The 24,889-nt window shown below is 40.2% G+C and overlaps 1 protein-coding gene across 2 annotated transcripts in view; it reads left to right on the plus strand.

The window, feature by feature from the left end:
- The window catches only part of CBLB (Cbl proto-oncogene B), a 131,457-nt gene that overhangs the window by 53,897 nt on the left and 52,671 nt on the right, over window positions 1-24,889 (plus strand). For both annotated transcript variants that reach the window (XM_068180855.1, XM_068180856.1), the window contains exon 4: window positions 19,373-19,519. In XM_068180855.1, the coding sequence (XP_068036956.1) occupies window positions 19,373-19,519 (147 nt within the window). The remainder of the gene's footprint in view (window positions 1-19,372; window positions 19,520-24,889) is intronic.

The following is a 24,889-nucleotide window of genomic DNA, read 5'->3' on the forward strand; positions in this document are numbered from 1 at the left end:
CCCTTCTAGGGTCTTGTTGCAGCTAGCATTTTAAAGACAGAACAGGGCTCTGCTCCTGACCAACCCTGGTACTTCTCTCAAACTTTGCCTCATGCAGGGCTGCTCCACCACCTGCCCTTTCCTGCTGCCAGACATTGCCAGGCCACTCTCCTGGTGAAACACATAGCCACACTCATAATGCATGCTATGATTTGGGCAACTTCAACTTTCTAATCCCTGTTATGGGGGTGAAAAATAATGATTGCCAACAGTAGACTGCTTCCATTTGCCAAGGCATCCAAAATTAAGTTATGAGTGATCAGGTATTAGAAGTTCTGTGTAATCAAATTGTATGAGTGAAGTAAGTGAACTTAAGAGCTTTGGGGGTAACCTATGAACCATGTGTTTTGGTTCTTAACTCCTGTATCTTGTTTTTAAGTCAGAGTCTGATCTGAATCATTATAGTAATTCTTATTTTCAGTGGTGAGCATAAGGAGATACCTAAGGAAGAATAAATGGGGCAAACAGGTATAATTTACTATGTTTCCCAGTGCTCTCTCAGCCTTTGGCCATTTTTAGCAAAGGGATTTCCTGAACCTGTTGTGCATTGTTACTCTAGTAACCTTCAGTGAAGCAGCTCTTCCTGGTGTTTTCCCAGCTTCCCCTCAAACCTATTTAAACTTGCCTCCTCAATATCCTTAGGCAACAACTTATGTGCATTAGGGATTTTTTGAGCTTGTTTCCTGTCACCTTCACTAAATGTTCTAGTTACTGTCAGTCCTCATCCATCTTCCTTATGTCATTTGCAATTTATAGATCTCTTATCGGAGTTCCTCTGTGGTTACTCATCCAGTGTGAAGAGTCCCACCAAACTTAATTCCTCCTCAGTTTGCATCCATTTCTTACCTTTGGTAACCCCACTTGGTTTTCAGTGTATCTCTATTATCTCTGTTTCTTATATATCTGGTTTGATAGCAGGTGACTGTGTTTCTACATGGTGGCACAATTATGTTTTCTGGGTTTTTTCCTCTCTTTCTTTGCTAATAATTCATGATATTTGATGTGGGTTTTTATTGCTGATGAGCACGGAGCGGATATTTTAATGGAATTACGTATCATAATTGAAAATCTTGCTTCTGAGTGACAATGGACAGCTCAGAGCCTGCCATTTTCTACATCATGTTAATATTTTTTGTTCAAATGCATTATACCTTCATGTATGTTGAACTACCTCTGCTCTTTTTGTAGTGCAGTCACTCTGCAGCTATTTGCTCTAAAGAGTATATTTCTGTCAGCCTTACAGCTTTTGAATAACTTTATGTAAAAAAAAATAATAAGCAGATCAGGATATAAATTTCTTCATTGGTTATTGTACTTTAGACCAAAAAAAAGGAAGATAATTTTTTGCAAATAACATCTCAATCTTTTTCATTCTGTTCTCTTCCTTGTCTTGGGAGATAAGGAGTAAAGAGGCAAAATGGTTTAGTTTGATTTGTATGGACAGCTTATTTTTGGAGATCAGACATCAGTACTTCCTGAAGGCAAAGATTCTGCCTCTGTTTACGTGAAACACCTATCTGTCTAGCCATATCCTTTTGGGTTTTACTGCCTGCTTTTACTGTCCAAATTACTGATGAAAATATTTCAGCCAGTTCTACTTTTTTCTAGTTAGTGTGAAATCACACATCTTACAAAATCTGTTAGACTTTGACCAAGGTCCGTGCTGTATTCCGTTGATGCCAGATTATTCCTAACTGTCCTGTTGGATACAGGCTGACCTGATCCTCAAGGGCCATAAGTACATATAGCCTCATTTCAAGTGGCATTTTGGAACCAAGGATTTGATTTTTCTCTCTCTGCTGTCCTGTATAGATAAAGTTCCTATCAGCAGCAATGTATCTGGATTTAAATGGTTTAGGTGTGCTCCTCATATGCAGGAGGACAGGTGACTGAGTGCCTCAGGGTGTATGTGAAAGGGAATAGGGTAGGTTGTTTACTGTTTTGGCCAGAGATGGTAGTTTTCGTCTCTCAATGCAAGTCACTTTACAGTCTCTCAATAAATAAAACCCCAGTGATTATTCTGAGACCCACATACAGTTTCAGTACTTCATATGTCTTATCTTGTATATTTTTGTGCCTTATGTATTTGTGTGACACTGCTTGGCTATGGGACACAGATTTCTGTTACCTGAATGTTGCAAACTAGCTTCATCTCAGCTCTAAATAATGTTGAAATTATTTTAAGTGAATGATTACAGGTGGATTTAATTAGAGTGCATCTAATGGAAATTTGTATTATATGTTTAATAGGAATTCAATAACTCGAGACATAGTTCGAAGGCTGATTATTGTATTTTGATGGGTTATGTAGCTGTCACTTGGATTTCCATTTTCAATAAATAACGTTTTCAGGTGGTCTAAAATACTTTTAGAATGCTCTAGTGACAACACTTAGAATGCTGTAGTGAGAGCGTCTGCCTACATGGATTCTGATTTCAGGGCTTAGGGTCAAAATTACTATATATTTGAAGGTCTATGAAAAATGTATTTGCTAAAGTGTAGAGTTGGAGAGTTTCTCTACTCATTCAATGATGATACTTTTGACAGGAAGCTACATGGGATGAAGAGGGTTAGTTTTTGTACAACAATTTTGCTTTTTATGAGAGGCTCCTGTCACTGCCACAGAACAAATAAATAGAAGTGAGGATGCACAAGAGGCTCAAAAAGTAAAATCCAAGGACTTTTTCTAAAGTTGAATTCTAGGGCAAAATGTGCAGCTCAGTATTTTCTCTCGATCAAATCTCAGAAGCAGCTTAGCCAGGAAAATTCCTTTTTGGCCAGGCTCTTAGGAATACTGGGACAGATTGCTGACTTGCACTCAGTGGAAATCATGTGTGACACAGCAGATACTAAGCACTGCAGGTTACAGCACTTTAAAAAAATACAGCAGTTTTGATACTTCTATACACTCCTAATGCAAGAAAGTGGATGTTATTTTAAAACTTGTCTTTAGATCCCTTATCTGCATTAGAAGATCTGATCAGTAAAAACACTACTGCACTTCTTACCACTCATACAAAGAAAAACAAAATCATAACTGAAAAGGTAAGGTCTCAAAAGAATTGCCAGGAATAAGATTCTGTGTGTGCCCATGGTTGGTCCCCATTGGATTTGTACATTTTGACTGTCTCTAAATACAGTGTGAGATTTTTTTTATTCCATGGCTCTGTTGCCTGGCAAGGCCTGAATGCAGAGAGGAGATGTTCACTTAGATAGCAACTGCAAAATAGGTACATTTGTTCCTGGTATTTAATACATCTCCTTATAGTTTAATTTTTTCATGCTGTTCAAACTTTTACAAAAAGTGTTGGCTTTTTCTCATGGGCTTTCCTATGCTGCTCTGGATTATCATACCTTGTAAATAAAGTTTCTCTGAGCACAATGTTGTCATATATTTCCTTCCATCTCCCTTCTCTATCTTATGTTTTCTTTGCTCTTGAATCAAACATCTCATCTTTCTTTCTGAATTCATTGTGGCTCTCAACCCTGGCACAGAACTATTAAAGGAGGCTTTCCCCCATCAGGGGAGCCGCTGGGGCCCAACGAGAGGGGCAAAAACCAATAGGCGTTGCTGAGAGAAATGGAGAATAATATTCTTATTCTATCCTCTTTGGTGTTAAAAGCCCCCTATGTAAGAATCAGAGTTGTGCCTCACAGTTTGAGCTGCAGGCTAGCTCAAACTCAGGTTTTGTCTGCAAGTGTTTCATAAGTTTAGTGAGCTCAGAATTCAGAGCTGAGAATTTTGAATTTTGTTTTGGGCCCTCTTGGATAAGATTTCCCTCAGTTTCATCATTTAGCCAAATTTGTGTCAGTCTCACCAAGAGTACTGGGAGGCACATAGGATCCAAAGGCCATTTCCTGTTAAACATCAAAAATGGATTAAAGTACTTGAGAATTATATAAATGGAAAAAGATGTGTATGAATATTAGTTTGCCAAAAGCCTTTAATGTCAGAAAGAAGTATTTACCAGCCCTGCTTTCAGATATGGTTAAATTGTGTTGCAGATTTTTTTCCACAGTCATTTAGTGTGATGAGCAATAGGCCTGAACAATTTTGGATTCACTCTCTAACAATCAGAAATATTTGTCTTCATAAAAAAACTATACTGTTGCAAAATTCAATAGATTTTGAATTTAAAGTACTTTTTGCCTATCGCTAAGAATGCTCATGAATCTCTTTTTAGTTTATTTTACTTAGAAAACATAATAGCATGTTTTAAGATGAGATAATGGTCTGAATAAAAAGCCCTGGAAGAAGAAGCCTGAGTCCATGTTCTGGACTCTTTCTGTGTAGGAAATGAGCACACTGCAGTGCTCATTCACCAGTGAAGTGAAGCATCATCAGTTGTTTGCTGCTCAGATGGGAGGCAGACCTGCACAGGAAGAGGATTGCTCGGGGTGCTGCATGGCACACGTGCTTTGTTGGTATTAGCACCTCAGAACCAATGAGTTTCCTGGGTTTTTGCATGACCGCAAACTAGATGAGGCATAGCACAGAGCTAAACCACTTTCCTTTGCTCATGCTCAATTACTGTCGGGGGAAAAGCATTTAGCCACATCAGTACCTCCTTGTGCCAGCCCTGGCCTTTGGCTGCTGAGTTGGCTGTGGCAGGATTTGTGCCAAATTCAGCCTCTTTCTCCCTCTGGAGTCACTTGAATTGGTACCCTGAATGTAGCAGGGTCCCTTTTTGCACACAGCTTTGTTTGGCCTGGTACAGATGTGCTTTATCTGTGGTGTAAATAATCTTCAAACCAAGTGATCCTTACAAGAATTACGAGGAAGATGGTTATATGGGGAGGTATTAGCACCTTTTGGTAGTATCAGTTATACTTCCTGTCCATGAAGTGACCTCGCTTTGCAGTGCAATTCAAGGAGTTTACTGGCCTAATCAGGTACTAAAAAATTATACCAACCACACATCTGTCTTTAAGACTGCCTATTTTGTCCAAGTGTTATTTTGAATATCCCTTCCACTTTGTATTGGTTTGAAAAGACAGGAGTCTGTGAAGGAAGGCAAAAGCCTCCTGTGAAATGGAAAAGGTAAACCCCCTCCTTCCGAATTATCACAATTTCAGAATTAAAAGGGCTCTCAGGCAAAGATATGAGAATGGGAATAACAGTTTTTTACTAGGAAGGAAAAAAACTAAATAACAATGCAATTTAGCACAAGCAAAAAAAAAAAAAACAAAACACTGGCAGAGTGAGAAAAACCTGACACCCTGAGAAGTCAGGGTGTTGATAGTAGTCCAGCCAGATGGTGGCTGCTCCTCCTGGAGCGGCAATCTGCAGAAGGGTGTAGGTCCTTTCTGAAGATGCGGCGAAGGAGCAGCTGGGCCTGGTTCCTGATTCCTCTGGGAAATCCGGAGAAGAAGGCTGTCTGTTGTCTCAGAAATGCTTGTTTTATGGTGGCAGGGATGCTTGGCTCCTCCCTCTGGGTGGAGCATCTCACAATGGGATGATGTAACTAGTCTTACCAGCCACAGTGAGTAATTCAATAGCCCATTAACAGGAGATTATCTTCCTGGCAGTGTCATTGTTCTTGAAAGAGATAAGAAAAACTGCCTAACTCCCAACAGATGGCAAAAATAGAATACATGCTTATTTTACAAGCCAGGACATTATCCACCCCTTATTCTATTTCCATCTGTGTCACAATGAAATCTTATACTCAGTTCTCACTTAAGACCAGGTTTCCCTGTGGTACACAACGGGTTTCCCCATCTTTCTGCATTACCCACCAAGTGTAACCAGGTCCTTGAGCAAAAACAATCCCACGGATGGGTTTGTCTCTGCCTGAGGTGGGATTAAAACAAACAGTTTTCCCTAAAATACCCTTCATATGTACCACAGGGACTTTATCTCCATCTACTGTGTGCAAGGGTTCAGACTGGGCAGGGCCAGCTCGATTGATGGATCCTCGGGTGTTGACCATCCAGGTTGCTTTTGCCAGGTTATTTTCCCAGTTTCTAAATGTTCCCCCACCAAGTGCCTTCAGGGTAGTCTTAAGGAGTCCGTTGCACCGTTCAACTTTGCCGGCAGCTGGAGCATGATAGGGGATATGATATATCCATTCGATACCATGTTCTCTGGCCCAGGTGTTGATAAGGCCGTTCTTGAAATGGGTGCCATTGTCAGATTCAATTCTCTCAGGTGTGCCATGTCTCCACAGGACTTGCTTTTCCAGGCCTAAGATGGTGTTCCGGGCAGTGGCATGAGGTACAGGGTAGGTCTCTAGCCATCCAGTGGTGGCTTCCACCATGGTCAGCACGTAGCGCTTGCCTTGGTGTGTCTGGGGCAGTGTGATGTAGTCAATCTGCCAGGCCTCCCCATACTTGTACTTGGACCATACCACAGGGGCTTTACCCGCTTGGCCTGTTTGATGGCAGCACATGTCTCACAGTCGTGGATAACCTGAGAAATACTGTCCATGGTTAGATCCACCCCTCGGTCTCGTGCCCACTTGTAGGTGGCATCTCTGCCCTGATGACCCGAGGCATCGTGAGCCCATCGAGCCAGGAACAACTCCCCCTTATGGTGCCAATCTAAGTCTATCTTTGACACTTCTATTCTCGCTGCCTGATCTACCTGCTCGTTGTTTCGGTGTTCCTCATTAGCCCGACTTTTGGGGACATGGGCATCTACATGACGGACTTTCACTGTTAGTTTCTCCACCCGAGAGGCAATGTCTTTCCATATATCAGCAGCCCAGATTTGTTTTCCTTTACGTTGCCAGTTGGCTTTCCTCCACCTTCCCAGCCAGCCCCATAGAGCATTGGCTACCATCCATGAATCAGTATAAAGGTAGAGCTTTGGCCACCTCTCCCTTTCAGCAATGTCCAGGGCCAGCTGAACGGCCTTGAGTTCAGCAAGTTGGCTCGATCCACCTTCTCCTTCGGTAGCTTGTGCAACTTGTCGTGTGGGGCTCCATATGGCTGCTTTCCACTTCCGGTTCATCCCTACGATGCGACAAGAACCGTCAGTGAAAAGAGCGTAACGTGTTTCCTCTGCTGGTAGTTGGTTATAGGGTGGAGCTTCTTCAGCTCTTGTCGCTTGTACCTGCTCCTCATCGTCAGTGAGACTAAAGTTTTCACCTTCTGGCCAGTTCGTAATTATCTCTAAAATCCCAGGGCGATTTGGGTTTCCAATACGAGCGCGCTGTGTGATGAGAGCAATCCATTTGCTCCATGCGGCGTCGGTGGCGTGGTGGGTAGTAGGAACCTTTCCTTTGAACATCCACCCCAGCACTGGTAGTCGGGGTGCCAGGAGGAGTTGTGCTTCCGTGCCAATCACCTCCGAGGCGGCTTGAACTCCTTCATAGGCAGCCAAAATTTCCTTCTCTGTTGGGGTGTAGTTGGCTTCGGACCCTTTGAAACTTCGGCTCCAGAATCCCAATGGTCGACCTCGAGTCTCACCAGGCACCTTCTGCCAAAGGCTCCAGGACAGGCCATTGTTCCTGGCTGCAGAGTAGAGCACATTCTTGACCTCTGGTCCCGTTCTGACTGGGCCAAGGGCTACAGCATGAGCGATCTCCTGCTTGATCTGGGTGAAGGCTTGTTGCTGCTCAGGGCCCCAGTGGAAATCGTTCTTTTTGCGGGTAACCAGGTAAAGAGGGCTCACAATCTGGCTATACTCGGGAATGTGCATCCTCCAAAAACCTATGGCACCTAGGAAAGCTTGTGTTTCCTTCTTGCTGGTTGGTGGGGACATAGCGGTGATCTTGTTGATGACCTCAGTGGGAATCTGGTGCCGTCCGTCTTGCCATTTCACTCCCAGGAACTGGATTTCTCGGGCAGGTCCCTTGACTTTGCTTTTCTTGATGGCGAAGCCAGCTTCTAGCAGTATCTGGATGATCCTCTTACCTCTCTCAAACACTTCTGCCGCTGTGCTCCCCCACACAATGATATCATCGATGTACTGCAGGTGTTCTGGAGCCTCACCCTTTTCTAGTGCAGTCTGGATCAGTCCATGGCAGATAGTGGGACTGTGTTTCCACCCCTGGGGTAGTCGGTTCCAGGAGTACTGCACGCCCCTCCAGGTGAAAGCAAACTGAGGCCTGCATTCTGCTGCCAGAGGAATGGAAAAAAACACATTAGCAATATCAATAGTGGCATACCACTTCGCTGCCTTGGACTCCAGCTCGTACTGGAGTTCCAGCATATCCGGTACAGCGGCGCTCAGCGGTGGAGTCACTTCATTTAAGCCACGATAGTCCACAGTCAATCTCCATTCTCCGTCAGATTTGCGCACAGGCCAGATGGGGCTGTTGAAGGGTGAGTGGGTTTTGCTAACCACCCCTTGGCTCTCCAGCTCACGAATCATCCTGTGGATGGGGATCACGGCATCTCGATCCGTCCGATACTGCCGGCGGTGCACTGTTGAGGTCGCAATTGGCACGAGTTGCTCTTCTACCCTCAGGAGTCCTACTGCAGACGGGTTTTCTGACAGTCCAGGCAAGGTGTTCAATTGCTTGATGTCCTCTGCCTTTACAGCAGCTATGCCAAAAGCCCACCTGAGTCCCTTCGGGTCTTTGTAATAGCCGTTCCGGAGGAAGTCTATGCCCAGAATACACGGGGCCTCTGGGCCAGTCACAATAGGATGTTTCTGCCACTCCTTCCCAGTCAGGCTCACCTCGGCTTCCACCAGGGTCAATTGCTGTGATCCCCCTGTCACACCAGCAATGGAAACAGGCTCTGCCCACACATGTCCCGATGGTATCAGGGTACACTGTGCACCAGTATCAACTAAGGCATCGTATTTTTGTGGCTCTGATGTGCCAGGCCATCGGATCCACACCGTCCAGAAGATCCGGTTTTCCCGTGCCTCTCCCTGGCTAGAGGCAGGACCCCTCTAACACTGGTTATTATTCCTCTCCTGGGTATACATACTAGAGGTCCCTTCAAGGGGATCTGACAGATCGTACCCAAAAGCTTGGTCATGGGAGGTTGAGGCTACCTTCACCTTGGTGGAACTCCCCCGGTTAGAGTTTCCCTCCTTGAGTTGACGGACCCGTGCTGCCAGGACAGAAGTGGGTTTCCCATCCCACCTCCCCATGTCTTCCCCGTGGTCACGCAGGAAGAACCACAGATTAGCCCTTGGGGTGTACCCTCTCTCTCTAGCTGGGGAATGTTGGGGTCTGACTTTGGGGCCTGTGACTCGTATGGGTGCTGCATTAACCTTCCTCATTTCCTCCCTCATCTCTTCTTTGAACTCCTTAATCACAGCTGAGATATGAGCCTGCATTGGGCCATTAATCATACTCTCATAATTCCTAAGTTTGTTGGCAACAGAGCCCACTGTCTCTCGGTTAGTGTCAGCATCAATTGTTGCAATGAAAGTGGTGTACTGAGATGGCCCAAGATTTGCCAGACTCCACAGCATTTGCCCTGTGCACCTGACCTTGTCGGGGTCATTATTATGTTGTCCATCCCTCCCAAAGAGTACCTCTAATACTGCCACTTCCCTCAGCTGTTGGATCCCTTCCTCCAGGGTCTTCCAGCGCATTCTATGATGGTGCTCCTGCATTCTCTCCCTGTGGACAAACCTCTCTCTGACACTCATTAAAAGCCGCTCCCAGAGAGAAAGGGATCCTGGCTCCCTTACAAAAATCTGATTCATACCTGAGTCCTGGGTTAAGGGTCCCAAGTTCCTTGCCTCACCACCGTCCAGCTGCACGCCTGTACCCATAAGGTCCCAGACCCGGAGTAACCAGGTAGTATAAGCCTCACGCCCTCGTCGCACAATGTCTTTGTGCAGATTACGGAGACTTTCGTACGTCAGGGACTCGGTGATGATTGCAACCTCTGGCTCCCCTGTGGGTTGTGAGGGCCCTCCCCTGTCTGGGTGCTCTGCTTTCATCTTAGACCTCCTTGTTTCTACCGGGGCAACTGCTGCTGGCTGTGACTGCCTTTGTGGTTCAGCTGGAACCTGGACAGTTGTAACATTTGTGGGTTCCACAGCTGTACTATTAGACTGTCCCTCTTCAAGGCAAAGGGCGGGTTTCTCACCAGCTGGTGAAATGCACTCCTTCAGCATCTCTTGCATCTCCTGCATCTCCTTAACCAGCACCCTCACCCAATCTGGGTGGTTCGTTTCTGAGGCAGGCTCTGGGGAAGGGTCAGGCTCTGGAGCAGCAGCATCTCCAGTCTCTGGGGTAGTGTCAGTCTCTGCAGCAGCATCTTTAGTCTCTGGTGTAGGTGTCAGGGTAGTTATCCAGGTTAATCTTCTCTTATCTCTGAGTGCTAAACATAACAGGCATATCAGCAACACCACCCATTGTATGATATCATTAGCACTTAGAGTGGATCTTAACCCTTCGAAAACTGGTGGAGCAGACCCAAAAAGATGGTTAAAAGGTTGGGAGAAAGTTTCCCCCCGTGTCATTTCCTCACAGTAGGTACCATTATTAAAGTAACTCCAAAAACATGCAGTTAGTGTGTGATAGCTCTGAATCCATGTACCTGCCATCCAGAGGAAATTAAAGATCCATGAATCCTTCACCCAGAGGACAAACTTGATAACAGACACAGTAGCCTTAGTTATAGGACCCATATTTAGATAAGGGCCTGTAAATGGGAAGTATACACTTGCGACCACATGCCACCCAAACCAGGGAAAACTAGACCACATGGTGGTACTTAAAAATTAAATTACCTAAGAACTATTAATCCCTTTTTTTCTCAATGCCCTCGAGCCCTACGTTGGGCGCCAAAATCTGTCTTGGTTTGAAAAGACAGGAGTCTGTGAAGGAAGGCAAAAGCCTCCTGTGAAATGGAAAAGGTAAACCCCCTCCTTCCGAATTATCACAATTTCAGAATTAAAAGGGCTCTCAGGCAAAGATATGAGAATGGGAATAACAGTTTTTTACTAGGAAGGAAAAAAACTAAATAACAATGCAATTTAGCACAAGAAAAAAAAAAAAAAAAAAAAAAACCACTGGCAGAGTGAGAAAAACCTGACACCCTGAGAAGTCAGGGTGTTGATAGTAGTCCAGCCAGATGGTGGCTGCTCCTCCTGGAGCGGCAATCTGCAGAAGGGTGTAGGTCCTTTCTGAAGATGCGGCGAAGGAGCAGCTGGGCCTGGTTCCTGATTCCTCTGGGAAATCCGGAGAAGAAGGCTGTCTGTTGTCTCAGAAATGCTTGTTTTATGGTGGCAGGGATGCTTGGCTCCTCCCTCTGGGTGGAGCATCTCACAATGGGATGATGTAACTAGTCTTACCAGCCACAGTGAGTAATTCAATAGCCCATTAACAGGAGATTATCTTCCTGGCAGTGTCATTGTTCTTGAAAGAGATAAGAAAAACTGCCTAACTCCCAACAGATGGCAAAAATAGAATACATGCTTATTTTACAAGCCAGGACACACTTGAAGGCTTTGGAAGATGGTGAAAGGATGCTGATTCAGTCTTGTATGTTTCACATTAATTCATTCGCTTTTTAAACAAGTTTTCTGTATTTCTGTGTTCAGTGAATTAATTCAGCTTTTCAAAGACTGAATTTACTGTTGTTCCTGGGGAATTCTGTGACAACTTCAGTTTCATTTGTATATACAGATATTAGGATTTAGACTTTAGTCAGTGTTCAGTTAAATAATATTGGACCATTATACACAAAGATGTCTATGAGAGGAGGTTGGAGAAAGCAAAGAGTGCTTGAACAACATGTTACTGATGAGTGGAACTATAGTGCAAAAGCAACAGACTGTTAAAAAGTAGAAAATAAAACTAAACAGCCAGTGTCCAGCTCGGTTTTTAAATCTGTGTATGTGTTACATTAGGGATGTTAAATCATGTATTTTGTAAGGATGGTCTAGTAGGTCCATTGAAAGTCTTGGTAGTAAAATCAATAAGTCTGTTAGCTCTTAGTTTATATTGCTACTTAAAATGTTATAGGATTGACTATCCTTTACAATGTAGTTGTACTTGTAAATATTCAGATCAGTTTTATGCAAATTGTTTCAGAGTAGCATTCTCTAGAGGGGTTTTTCTTGTAACCTCTATCCTTCTGCATAAGTAATTAGAGATAATAATTATGGGAAAAAATATTAAATCTTTAGCTTGTTAACACACCTCTTTGTTTTTGACAACTCACATTTTGCTTTATGTAGACTGGGTTTCCTTTGTTTACTTCTTACTACTGCCAGCAGTCCTTAGGTTTTCGTTTCATGGTTATATTTGTTATCTCATATACCAGAGGGCTAGTGAGGAAAGAAATTAAAATGGTTTAGGAGTACCTTGAGGCATTTATCTGTGTGGATAAATGCTCCTTGGACAGAACTGGAAGTAATGAATTTTCAGAACTTGGACTGTAAAGCCTAAAGCCCAGCTGACAAGAGCTGTTCATGGTTGCTGCTGTATGGAGCACTCATTTAGCAAAAAGCAAACATAATCCTTGGATAGAACTTTGCTGAAGAGAGGTTGGTGGCACAGTGGCATGCCAGTGAATGAAATGAAAGAGCAGTGAGCAGACAGACTCATCAGTTTGTTATAGTTTGGCAAAAACCCTGGTCTTCTTCCTTCCTCTCTGTTTATATTCCACTTTCTTTGCTAAGCTGCTGTATATTAAGTTAATTCTTGGTTTTTGTTTAAATTGGGCAGTAAATTCCTGCTATAAAAACAATGACAGCAGATAAGCAGTTTCACACGATGAAATGAAATTTTGAATTCTTCAAGCAATGCCTTCTCCCATTTTAATATCTTTTTTTTTGAAATATGAGAACAAAAGGAACTAGGCTGCTGGTGAAAGTTGGTGTATCAATGTAAAATGATTTCTAAGCAAAGGAAAAGATGGAGGAAAATTCAAGGTGACATTGGAATCAGCTTTTTGTTTTCCAAATCATCCTTGCCCAATCCTTACCCAAAGTCTGCCATTTCTTCCTTTTGGTATCCATTGTGAATAGCACAGACTTGTACCATATTCCTTGTATCTGTCACAAAGGGGCTGATGAAGAGCCATTCATGGAAGGATGCTGCTTTCCTACCCGTAATAAACCCAGCTCCTCCAGGACTCAAAGAAATGTAATAGTTGCCTCCAGTTAGTTTCTTAAAATTTTATAATTTTTTTTTTTTTTTTGCTTAATATATGATAAATTGAGTTATTTGCTGAAGCTTGCCATGTTTAAGGCAGGTTTTTAGGTTTTGTTTGTGGAGCAGCTTACAGATTAGGAATACTACAGCACATCAAAGTTTAGTTGTATATGTTCCTTCCATGAGTCAGTGGCACAAGTAGGAAATGGAGCTCATGATTGTTCTTAGTCCCAGGGACATTTCATCCCAAGAATAGGCTCATATACTTTGGTCCCTGAACAATACCCTCTCCTTATATAGCTTTTAAAAAGAATCATTGCACAGCGGCAGAGTTGATCTGATTGCCAAATATGATGGTAGGCATTTTTTATCTCTGCAAGCATGTTGACAGGAACCTTTGGTTTCCTTTGCTTCCTCTAAAGTGTTAAGGAATACTCCATTGTTCAGATTATCTGACTGCATTCTACACCTGTAGATTTCTAAAAAAATAAATGTTATAAATGTTGGGTTTTTTTTTTTGTTGTTGGTTTTTTTTTTTGTTGTTGGTTTTTTTTTTTTTTTGTTTCTTTTGGAAGTGTTATTGTTTGGGGGGGGATTTTTTTGTTGTCGGATTTTTTCTAATCCTTTTTCCTATGTTTCCTGTCTCTGAGAAGGGAAGTTCTATAAGAGGAAGGGGGATGAATGAGTCAGGGTTATACTGGATTATCAAGAGTGAACCACTACCAGCATGTATAATTTTTAGTCTTGTTCCTATGTCTTCTGGAGATCTTAAAAAATTCACATATTTCTTCTGATTTTTTTCTCTTCTGTATTTTGTCCTGGACTTAGTGCATTCTTATTTGAGTCACTTATCAATAGCTAATGGCGGAAGTATCATCCGTCAAGGGGTTTTATGAGCAGCTCTGATTGTCCTCATGGTGGCAAATTAAAAATGGGAAATAATTTGTAAAGAGCTTTTTTCACACAATGGAAATCAGAGTCACAAAACATAAATTCTGAACTCTGGGAGAGTGGAGTGACAGATCTCAGAACATGGGTCTTCATTTCCCTCTTTTGTACCTGCATCACAAGAGACTATTCTGTTCCTTTGGATTAGTAACATGTATTTTATAGAATCCTTGTGTTTTACCACAGTCGAGCATATGGATCAGAAATCTGTTTTGAATAGAACTAATTAAATGAAATGAGCTCTGTACATATGCTTTGGATTTTGAGGCTTTAATATTTGGGGGGGTGGATTTTTAGAAGTCAAAATAAACAATTCACCTTATGAAGTTCATATTTCAAACTTTCTTTCATCTTAGTTCCTATGCAGTTATGATTTGCAGTTTTGCCAGCTAAGAGAGCTGTCTTTGTATGATTACTCTGTAAAATGATTATAGAGAAATTTTCTGTTATTTAGGAGTAGTTTGGTGTACTTTTGCGAAAGTTCTATCTGGAAAATATTCTTTGCTGCCAAACAGATTTTATTCTAACTCTAGAGACTGTTTTTCCATGCCAGGTGATTAAGTTATGTATTATGAGTTGGAAAGTTGGTGTATTGCTTATTACAGCTGGAGATTGTTTAACAAAGTGTGTCAGTGTGGATGCAGAAAGATTAAATACTTACTAGATGCAATGAAGAACAAAATCTAGCAATAACCTAATTTTTGGAATGACATAAATAACTGCAGAGATATGCATGCATACTCCTTTTCCAGACTGGAAGGATTTTTTTTAGAAATATTTGTAGTTGTAAAATGAGTTTTTTCATGGGCATAGTAATATATAGGCATGAAAGCAGAAATTATATATGCATGTCGGTAGATATAAACATTTACAAGTTTTTGCAGGAGTAATAAGTATGTATTGTTAAAATGACTTTGTCTTGGTTATTGTCTGTGACATCCAATAATTCTGAAGGACCAGGGCACAGATGGATGCTTTGCTTTGTGTATTTATGTACAGGCTGGATCTGCCGTGCGTTTTTGTTCAGACCTCTCCAAGTTTGGAGCTCTCTGAGCATTTTGATCTGTTCATCCATGTTCTGCAGTAAATGCAGGACTCAGGTGTTCCTTCCACCTCATAATTAAAGCCAGTGGCAGAAAGGAAGTGACACTGCCTAATTCCCTGTCTAGTTCTGTTTGCTGGACCATACTGCCTTCCAGCAAATAAAATTACCTTCATACAGTGATTACAAAGTTGACACAGCCAAAACCTATCTGTGCTATTATATGCTGATCATGCTTCACTTGATTTTTCAGTAGATGCAGGAGGGTAGGACTGCTTTCATACCTCCTACTATTCAGCTGCTGCTGCTGCTGTTTTGGTTTGGCTGGGCTGTCGTAGTATCTCCATTATCAAGCCCTGTTTTCACATTGCATATGACTGGTATTTAAAAAGTCCTTCAGTTCTCCAATCTTTGCAGTATTCTCTAGCCTGACCTCACTCCTGACAGTTGAAGAGAAAAGTGATTCAGAATATAATAATTTGCTGAGAAGTGAAGAAACCCAAAATTCTTGTCTTCAGGCTTTGTTTTCTCTATTTAGAAATCTTGCTGATGAGGTACAACTTAAAAGATTCATTTTGAAATGAAAAAAAAATGCATCATTCTCATTAACCAAAAGATTAATCTACTGATTCAGTAGATCTTTACAAGTGTATATGAAGTAAAAATTCAGTTTTTAGTCTTTGTATCTTAGGTGTTCTGGAGTTGATTCAGACCATGTTGGTTCTTCAGTAATCTGTCATGGGGAAAGATGGTTGGCAACAAACCATACACTATGACTGACAAAATGATGCTTCAGAAGTCAAGTTCTACAAGGGATTTGACCTGTATGGCATTAGTTTGACTCAGTGAAAGGAAGGTAGCAAAAATCTAAGCTTGAATCATAGGAAAAAGCTAGGAGGTGCTGAGTATACTGCAAGTAATATGGATAAGACCTATACTGTGTTACATGAAATGCTGTTGATATAACATCATTTAGTGTTAACATATATGTTATATTTTACCACAGTAGCTATTATATACTGGCAAATTATCATCTTGGTTCAGTTTTGTATAAAGCAGTGTTGTTTGATTTTAATTTCAGAAGGTTAAGGTTTTTCTCATCAGCATGAAATACCTTCTCTGCAGAAATAAAATGTCTGTGCTCTGTTCCACAGCCAAGGAAAAAAGTTCCAACTTTGACCAGCCCCAGGTTGCCAGCAAAAGTATATTACAATTTTAAACCCTGAAGGCTGGCTGCTGAGGCATTAAAAACACTGTTTGTGTATGATTTAGATGGTGTTATTTTGAGCTGTAGCTCCAATGTGATCCCTTAGGATATCTCCCCTGCTGGAATCCAGTGAATCAAAGGGTCTCTGAAGCATATCTCTATCTGCTCAGCTCTTCTGCTCCACCGGGCTGCCAGTGCAATTGTTCCTTTGCCACTGCATCAGTCTTTGCTGTGACCTGGAGAAGAAAGCCTTTGTTACTTAAGGAGATGCAAACTGCTTTCTTTACAGTCTCATGGTGGCAATGAGACCTAAAATAGGTGCTGAGGTTAAACAGTTATTTGGCCTCCATTAGAATTATTCACTAAATTGCCAGACCTTGATGAGTTTAGTTGTTTTTTTCAGTTGAATAGGACCTAAATACCTTGTCTCAAACTTATGAATGGAAAGTAAGATGAAAAATTTTTGACACTGCTCCATCCTTCATATGGGGGAAGGAAGGGAGCCAACCTGAACTGAAAAATGTAGCTACACAGACTGCCAGGTCTGATAAAGTGCAGTACATGCTTTGTGAGGTGTCCTGGGAAAGCCCTCCCCAAGACAGGAAAAACACATTGCTGAAATGGATAGACATCGTCAGGCAAGTGAAATGCCCCGAGAGGGAGAGTCATTGGCCCACCCCAGTGCCATCATCTCTGCACCCTAATTGTTGAAAACCATTTCTGAAATCAGTGAGCTTTGTATCTTTGCCTCAAGAAGATACTTAGATCTGGTATCACATAAGTACATCTGAGCAAAAATGGTGCAATATGTGCTTTGCGGTTCTGAAGAAAAAATATGTAAGTGAAAAATTGAGGCATGATTTATCATGACTTTTTGATACCAAAGAAGGACTTGAGATAATGATTTCATAGTGTAAGAATCAAAATTAAAGAGAAAAAACCAGATGTCCTGCATATAAATTACCAGGAGTTTATAATCTCTTGCTGTCTATACATGCTGTGATACGTGTTCAAGCACAGACAAGCTTCTAGTTGGTTTCGAGTTTCACCTTTGCCATCACATAAAAAGAAGCTGTCTCAGATGTTAAAATATTATTTTCTTGTTTATACAAATGCAAACAAAAAATAATTTTACTTTTTTCCTTTCCTTGTGATTTTGTATACTGGAACAAAAATGTCCTGATGCACTTAGTGACTGGTGCTGTTCTAAGAGGGAAGGAAGAGGCTTTGTGATTTAGATGGACCCATTTGGGTGTGTGTCTCTCCTGTGCATTTACTGCCCACATCCTAGCAGCTGCTGGCTCTGGCCATGTCCTGTGCAGCTGTGCCCAGCAGGCAGTGCCTCTGCAGGAACAGACATATGCTGCCCTCTGGGCAAGGAGGCATGGTAGCACCTCTGGGTGGCTTCATCTCTTAACTCACTGCAGGGCTCAAGCCTCATGGATCCAGCAAGCTCACTAGGTGAATTTGTACCTGAAAACAGCCCCTGCAGCACAGCACATTAACGTGGGACACTGATTGTGCCAAGCAAAGCAGAGCTCTGCTCAAACTTGCACCAAGTTGTGTTCCCATCTGTCCCAAGTACAGAAAGCTTCTTGTTTAATCTTGGGTCTAGGGCAGACTGAGGAAGCCACATGAAAAAAGCTGTTGCTTGCTCCTCTGCATCAGGCTTGAGTTCTAAGGAGTAAAATAATAAAGAACACATGAGTGTAATTAAAATACTAAGGAATTTTCACAACAACTTTATCATCATTTTCTTGGTAGTAAAACCGATAGTAAATCTGCAACACAGCTTCCACAGAAATCTCTATTATAAAGTTCACAAATGTAGTTGAAATAATTGCCACCTCAGTGCTAAATTGAGTGTTCTTTTAGGAAGACCCCAGGAAATATGTTCAACTAAAATAAATGTCTATCTTAATACTTCCATGTGTCAAGGAATTTAAGAATAAGTTTGAATTTATTTAAAATACTGTCTTTAAACAGACTGTAAATTACATGATTGATAAGCATTATACTGTCATTATCATTAAATTACTTGAGTAATTTTTAAGTAATACTTGAGATGGTTAAAGCTGAACCGGCTTGACATTCATGGGACACTTCTAACACATTAAAATACTCCAGTGGAATTCACAAGAATAGAAATTCTTCATCAGAAACTGCTCAGTCTCCTCTATTTTGTATATTAGCTTGGGAAATGGCCCTTTTTTTTTCCTTCAAGGAGCATCAAGGAATCTCCAGGCATAAGCTCTTATAAAGTTTCCTTCTTCTTTCTTTTCTTCTCTCCTCACCATTTCCTACAGATTTTTCTATACAAAAGGATTATTTGCATTTAAGAATTATTTGTTCTTTGCACTATACTAGATGGGATTTCTGTGCCAAAAGCTAAGTAATTTTTAATTAACTGATACAAGCCTGGAAATGTATGGAAATGAGACAATAGCAAAGAAGCTTGATTTTTTTTTTTTTTTGTTTTCAACAAGTTAGGTTGTTTATAATATGCTAGTGAAAGCAAGTTTTAACTAGAGGGCATTTGAAAGGAGAACAAGAAGTAGGTACGCTAAGAGAAAGCAGAAAAAATAAAAATAATAAAACTATCATAGGAAAAAGGAGTAAGTCTAGTTCTATGCCATATTTATATTTCTAGAAACCTGGAATGAAACAGGTTTGTTGTCACATACAAAACTATAATTTTAGGTTTTTGAGTGTGGGGTAGTTTTTTGGTTTTCTTTATTCATTGGGGTCTTTTCTAATGTATAAGCTGTCTAATTAGTATAAATTCTTGCTTCTGCAATGAGTAAATGAAATAGAAACACACAAGCGTAATGCACAAGAAATGTATCTGAATATGCAGTTGAGAACTCAGATTTTTCTGTTGCCAAAAAGTGATTTTATATTCATGGAGTTATGATAAATATGTCCTCAGAAGTCCATGGAAACACAAACCACTGATTTGTACTTCTTTGTGTTTTCAGTTGAAAGCTCAGTGATTTTTTGTGTCACACAGTGATTGTTACACAAATACATGGGATATGTGAAATACTGAAAGATTGAGTAAATTTATTAAATTTGAAGGATTTGATGTGATTTTTCTCCTTATTCTATCTGCAGGAGAAACCTTACAAAGCTGTCTCTCATCTTCAGCCACATGTTAGCAGAAATCAAGGCTATTTTTCCAAATGGTCAGTTCCAGGGTGATAACTTTCGCATCACCAAAGCCGATGCTGCAGATTTCTGGAGAAAATTCTTTGGAGATAAGTAAGTAACTTCTGTAAAATCATCAATTCTTTATAAAGATAAGCATTAAAAAAATGAACTTTTCACAAATCCAAATAAGGGTTGATGGATGTTTTGACAATAATTTCACATCTAGGTCTTTAAATTGGCTGAAAATGCTGAGTTCATTGTTAGTGTTTTTTTTTTTTTTTTCTAATGCTGTAATTTGCTCAAAGGTCGTTTTGTCAATGGTACTTGAGTTCAGTCTTACTGCAAGAAGTTTATTTGTTCCATTATAGGGTGAAGTTAGTACATTGTTGTCGTAAAGTATATGGCAAATAATGTCCTTTCATATTAAAAATTTATATATTCTACAAACGAAAACGTTAAAGTTTGAATTAGGTACTTGATATTAGTTTCATGGCCAGTATGTTTCCTTATCTCACCTTTCTAACTACAACAGTATTTGATGGAAAGAAGTGTGTGAAATTTAGATATGTGATTTAATCCATACAAGAAATGCAGTTGTGAAAATGTTAAAGTAGGCATATGTGGGATTTTTGCTTTGTTTCTGGAAAAAAAAACAATCCATTTTGAATACACATATAAGCTAGTAGAAGATGTGCAGCTTGTTCACTTTCTCATGTGGAAGGTTTATAAGTGTAACAGTGACATAAGAGGAATGCCAGGGGCAATAGGTTGGTGTATTTTTCATTATAACAGAGTAGTCATTATGGTCATCAACTCTGGTATCTTGCACAATGTAGGCAGAATAATTTCTGCAACAATCTGTTGCATCTTCTGAGCATAAACAGCTCTTTAAAGTAAGTAATTTTTTATTTAGAATACCAGGGTAGTAGGTTGGCACTTTTGCAAATCAGTTCTGTTCAGTGTGAATTTCCAAGTTTCACTTCCATGTTTTTTTTTTGTTAGTCTAAACACACTCACTGTCAGCTTACCTCTTTCTGGGTTCATGGTAGTGTTTTCTGGTGATTTCTTTCCCATGTAAGTAATGTCATAATGTGATGAAGCTGCTATATCAGTCCTCTCTTTTGTTAGAGAAAAGGTATTTAACAGTGTTCCGTGTTACCCATTTTAATGTGAATATAATTTTCAAAGTAACTTCAAAAGTTCAGCTAAAGTTTTCTGAAGGATTAACTTAAGTGACATGTAGGGTTTTCTATCAGACAAGGCTTTTCAAAAACATGTCAGTCAAGAAAAGAAAAACAGGATCTTTGATAAAATGACTAATGATCATGTTTGTTCAGTATTGCTATTTTTTCTTTCTCTCTTTTCCTTCTTTGCTTAGGAACTCTCAGTATTTAAGTTTCCTTGTGATACTTCTGTTTTCCTGTTGGGCTCTGTCTTTGAATGACCTTTAGCAGATGTCTTGATTGCAAATTGCATTTCTGTCATTAGGATTTACAGCTCTCCTCCTCTGCAAGCTGCTGTTTCTTTCTATCATTTCATCTGAGCCAGTTTCCTCAGCTCCCATGTTCTCTGTTCTGTCTCTTTGGGATTCTCCACTGACTTCTGCTGTCTGTGTGAGTTTCAAGAGATTCCCTTCAAGTTTCTTTCCAATGGTCTGGTCCTGCCAATTTCCACTGGGAGATGAAATAATAGATAGGTGTTTGAGGTGTCAGCCAGTGGGATACTCTTACATATTAGTAAGTTTTTATCAGAACAAGGTTGATAAGGAGAATCTTTCAACTTCATCGCTTCATCTGAACAACTCAGCTCTGCCCTTGTCTTTTTCTTGCACACACTTAATCTCGTCTCACTCATCTCCTGGACATCTTATTTCTAAAACCTTCCATGGTCCCAGAGCTCTTGCCATGCCTTTTCTAGGCTTTTTTTCCTGCTTATTTAAATTTCTGTATAGAATGCAACTTTAAATATGAACCTTCAGTACAAACCCTCTGACCTTCTCTGCTCTCCCCTGTGTACTTTGATAGGGTTTTTTTTTGTATTTGGGGTTTTTTTTTGGTTTGGTTGTTCTTTTTAAGTAGGGTGACTGGATGTATGGATTTTGTTGACTTTTTGCCTAAAACATCAATTCATCCAAGATGTAGAAGAATCAAGGCAGTTTGGTGACATGCAGTTAAACATATGTATCTTTGGTTTTGTAGCATAGCCTGAAATTTTTTTTTTGAGTTTTTTCTGGTCACGTACTTTACTTTCAGACCAAGTAAATAAGCACTGTTACTGGTTTTCCCAGCTTTTCTCCAATAAAGTGAACCTGGTTTTGATGCCTAACTTCTAAGCAAGGAGCACTAGATCTGTGTTTGGCAGCCTTGCCATTACCTCAGGTAATGTTTAGTTAACTGTGCTTAAGTAACTATAAAACATGTAACAGCATATATGTCAAACAAACAGACAAGAAAAAAGTTTATTTGGCATTATGCTTAATCTCTTTGTTAAACAAAATGCCTGAAGCTTTTAAGACATTAATTATTTTCTAATGCTTTTAGAAATATATGGCAGATATACCTGTAAGCCACATCCTTTACAAGGGACCTGATGTGACATATTAGTTTGCAAATATGCTGGTATCACTTCCCTAAAAGCAAAGCCTGCATAAAGGTTTTGCAAACAACTCATAATATCTTTCTCTAACCTGGCCACCTAAAGGTAGGCCCCTAGGACTTTCTGAAACCCCCAACTCTACTTAGGCAGTGCCGGGAGGAACTTGATTGTGTGTTCTTGGCTGTAGCTCTGTTTACAGGGGAAGCCTGGACCCCTCACTTGTTTCTGAACAGTAGCCCTTACTTTGGGTTACTAATACTGCTCAAGATTAGAGCATGAATAAAAAGTAAGTTGTGCTGGATCTTGGCTTCTGATGGTAAACTATAGTACAAAAAATATTTCTATTGCAGTTTGATCTGATTGGAAGGAGGGAATTTGAAGTATTAGATTAATTCTTGATTTTTTCAACATAGTATTATCATAAAAACCTTCCTGTTTCTAATCATAATGAATTGGATGCTTTTTTTTATTGAATCAACTTTTTGCACTCATTTCTTTCTGAAATAATACATTTTTTAATGTTTAATTTGAAATATTTTAAATACCAAGAAGGTCGCCAATAGTAATTTATATTTTTATGTTGACTGGCTTTCAGTTTTTGTAAATGTGACATGCACTTCCTTTTACAGAAAGCAGCATGTTACAATTTGCTGAAGATTGAAATCCAATAATGCAGTTTTCATGAGTCCAGTTTGTACTTAAAAAAAAAAAAGGAACACTGTTTTTTTTACTGCTCTTTCCAGTGAATGGGGAACTTTTATTTTGGTTGGTTACATTTGTCTGTCTGAACACTTGCTGCAAAATTGTGCAGCTACAACTAAGTTTATTTATCCTGTTACTAATAAGTGTCATAGTCTGCAGTCTTTCTTTTTGTGTTTAGAGCTAGTCAGGTGTAAATTCACGTGGCTTCAAACTCATGAGCAAAATAAATGGCTGGGCTCTTTGGATCATACATCTAGCTGCTCTCTGGATTTCTGTTGAAAACGCTGTGTGTAGAAGTGAGTGTACAGTGTGTACGCTGAGTGTAGAACTCAGCAAGGAATTTGAATGGCTCCCTTAGAGCAAAGTGCTGAGATAACCACATATTCTTGGCCTTCGAATACCTTCTCAGCTTTCACATTTCTGGTACACCCCTAAAAAACTTCTAGACAATGCCAGTAGTTGGAGAAGCTTATCTGGGAGAGAATGCTTTGTGAGAGCAGCGGATATATCAATAATGGAAATCATCAGCCCTCACACAGGAAGAAATTGTATAAAAGGAGCATACAGTCAGAGCCTTTACAATTGTGAAGTTTTTCCAGTATTGCACGTTTCAGAGGAGAACGGGAGACCTTGGAAGTTAAAGGATGCTTGGAAGGGATCTGGAGACACAATGTGGGGTTTAGGAGTGTATAGGGAGGATTGATACAGAAAGGTGGGAGACAATGCGATTTTGATTGTCTGGATGGAAGGAGAAGGAATAGCTGTATGAAGAAGGAAAAAGTGGAGGTATTGATTTCTCTGCAAGGACAAACTAAAACATGTATCCAAATTAGGGGGTAGGTGGAGGAGTCAGCAGTGTTCAGTAGATGGCCTGGGATTATTTTGGTGTATGGATTTTGTCAAGGAAGCTGCCAGAGAAAAGATATCAGGGACATGGGGAATAGACTATTTGGATTTCATTTCTGAAAACAAAATTCAGGAATGAATGAGAACATTCCAAAGGCTGAGTGCCTGGAATAGGTTGTCTCTGGCATTTTCACAGGCTATGTGGAAAAAGAGACCCTCTTGAAGAATAAAAAGAACTGAAATAGAACTAAGAAATAAATTGGCACAAGCTTAATCTATAGCAAGAAAGAACTTGATAATGTCAAAAGCAGGAAAGTGGTGAAGTTGAGAAGATGTGATTTTTTTTTAATTTGTAGTGATTGCTGGAGTACAAGGATTAGAGCAAGTGGTTTCAGTGGAGTGAATCTTCACCCCTGGTTCACCATTATAGTTGTGCTGAAGCAAGTGCTAGGTACATGTACGCCCAAGCAGTAATGTTCAGTGCAACTGTGAAATTGTAAGGCATGTAATCAGCAGTTACATTTGTTTACAGACATTTGAGTAACCCCCCAGTGGGTTGTAAATATGCATATAAAACACAATCTGATAGCATCTTCATTACCAACATTTTATTACTGTATAGTGCTTGATGAGAATTTCCCTTGATTTCTCACTCATTTTGATAGCACTTTACATCTTTTACTGTTTGGGGGGGGGTGGGGGTTGGGTTTGTTTTTTGTTGTTGTTTTTTTTTTTTTTTTTTTTTTTTTTTTTTTCCTGAGTAGAAATGTGCAAAATGCCACAGGGAACAATCCTGAACTGAGAAGGAGAGTAAGCAAGATGACCTACCAGATCTTTCAGCTTCTGAATTTGAAAACTGCAGAAGTCATGCAGGGCTTGGTAACTATTGAAATTTGTTACACAGATTTGTGATTTGTGGCTGTCTTCACATTGCAGAATGAATCAGAAGCAAAATGTCAATATTCTTAGATTTTAATTTTTTCATAGTTCTGTCATTTATTTGTCTTTTAAGCCTTTTATTCTTTGTTGTGGAACTTCAAAAATGTTAAAGCATTTTTGTTATTGTTTTCAGGTAAATTGATTTCCCACCTTTTAGTTGCTGAGGAAATAGAAATTCTTTCACTGTTGGAATTGAAGACATTACTATTTTAATGCTCTTGTACTTTTTTCCAGATGAGGCCTGAAATGTATTTTTTATTGGAATTTATGAAAAAAATGTGGCTATTGATTTCTCTATAGCAGTTAAATAGTGCATTTCAAATTGATATTCTAAACTTTGAGTAGCTGTGGTTCTGCTGTGGTCAGTGCTTTTTGGCTCAGGATAGAGCAGACACAGCC

This window comes from Anomalospiza imberbis, chromosome 2, assembly GCF_031753505.1.
Source record: "Anomalospiza imberbis isolate Cuckoo-Finch-1a 21T00152 chromosome 2, ASM3175350v1, whole genome shotgun sequence".
Lineage (NCBI taxonomy): Eukaryota > Metazoa > Chordata > Aves > Passeriformes > Viduidae > Anomalospiza > Anomalospiza imberbis.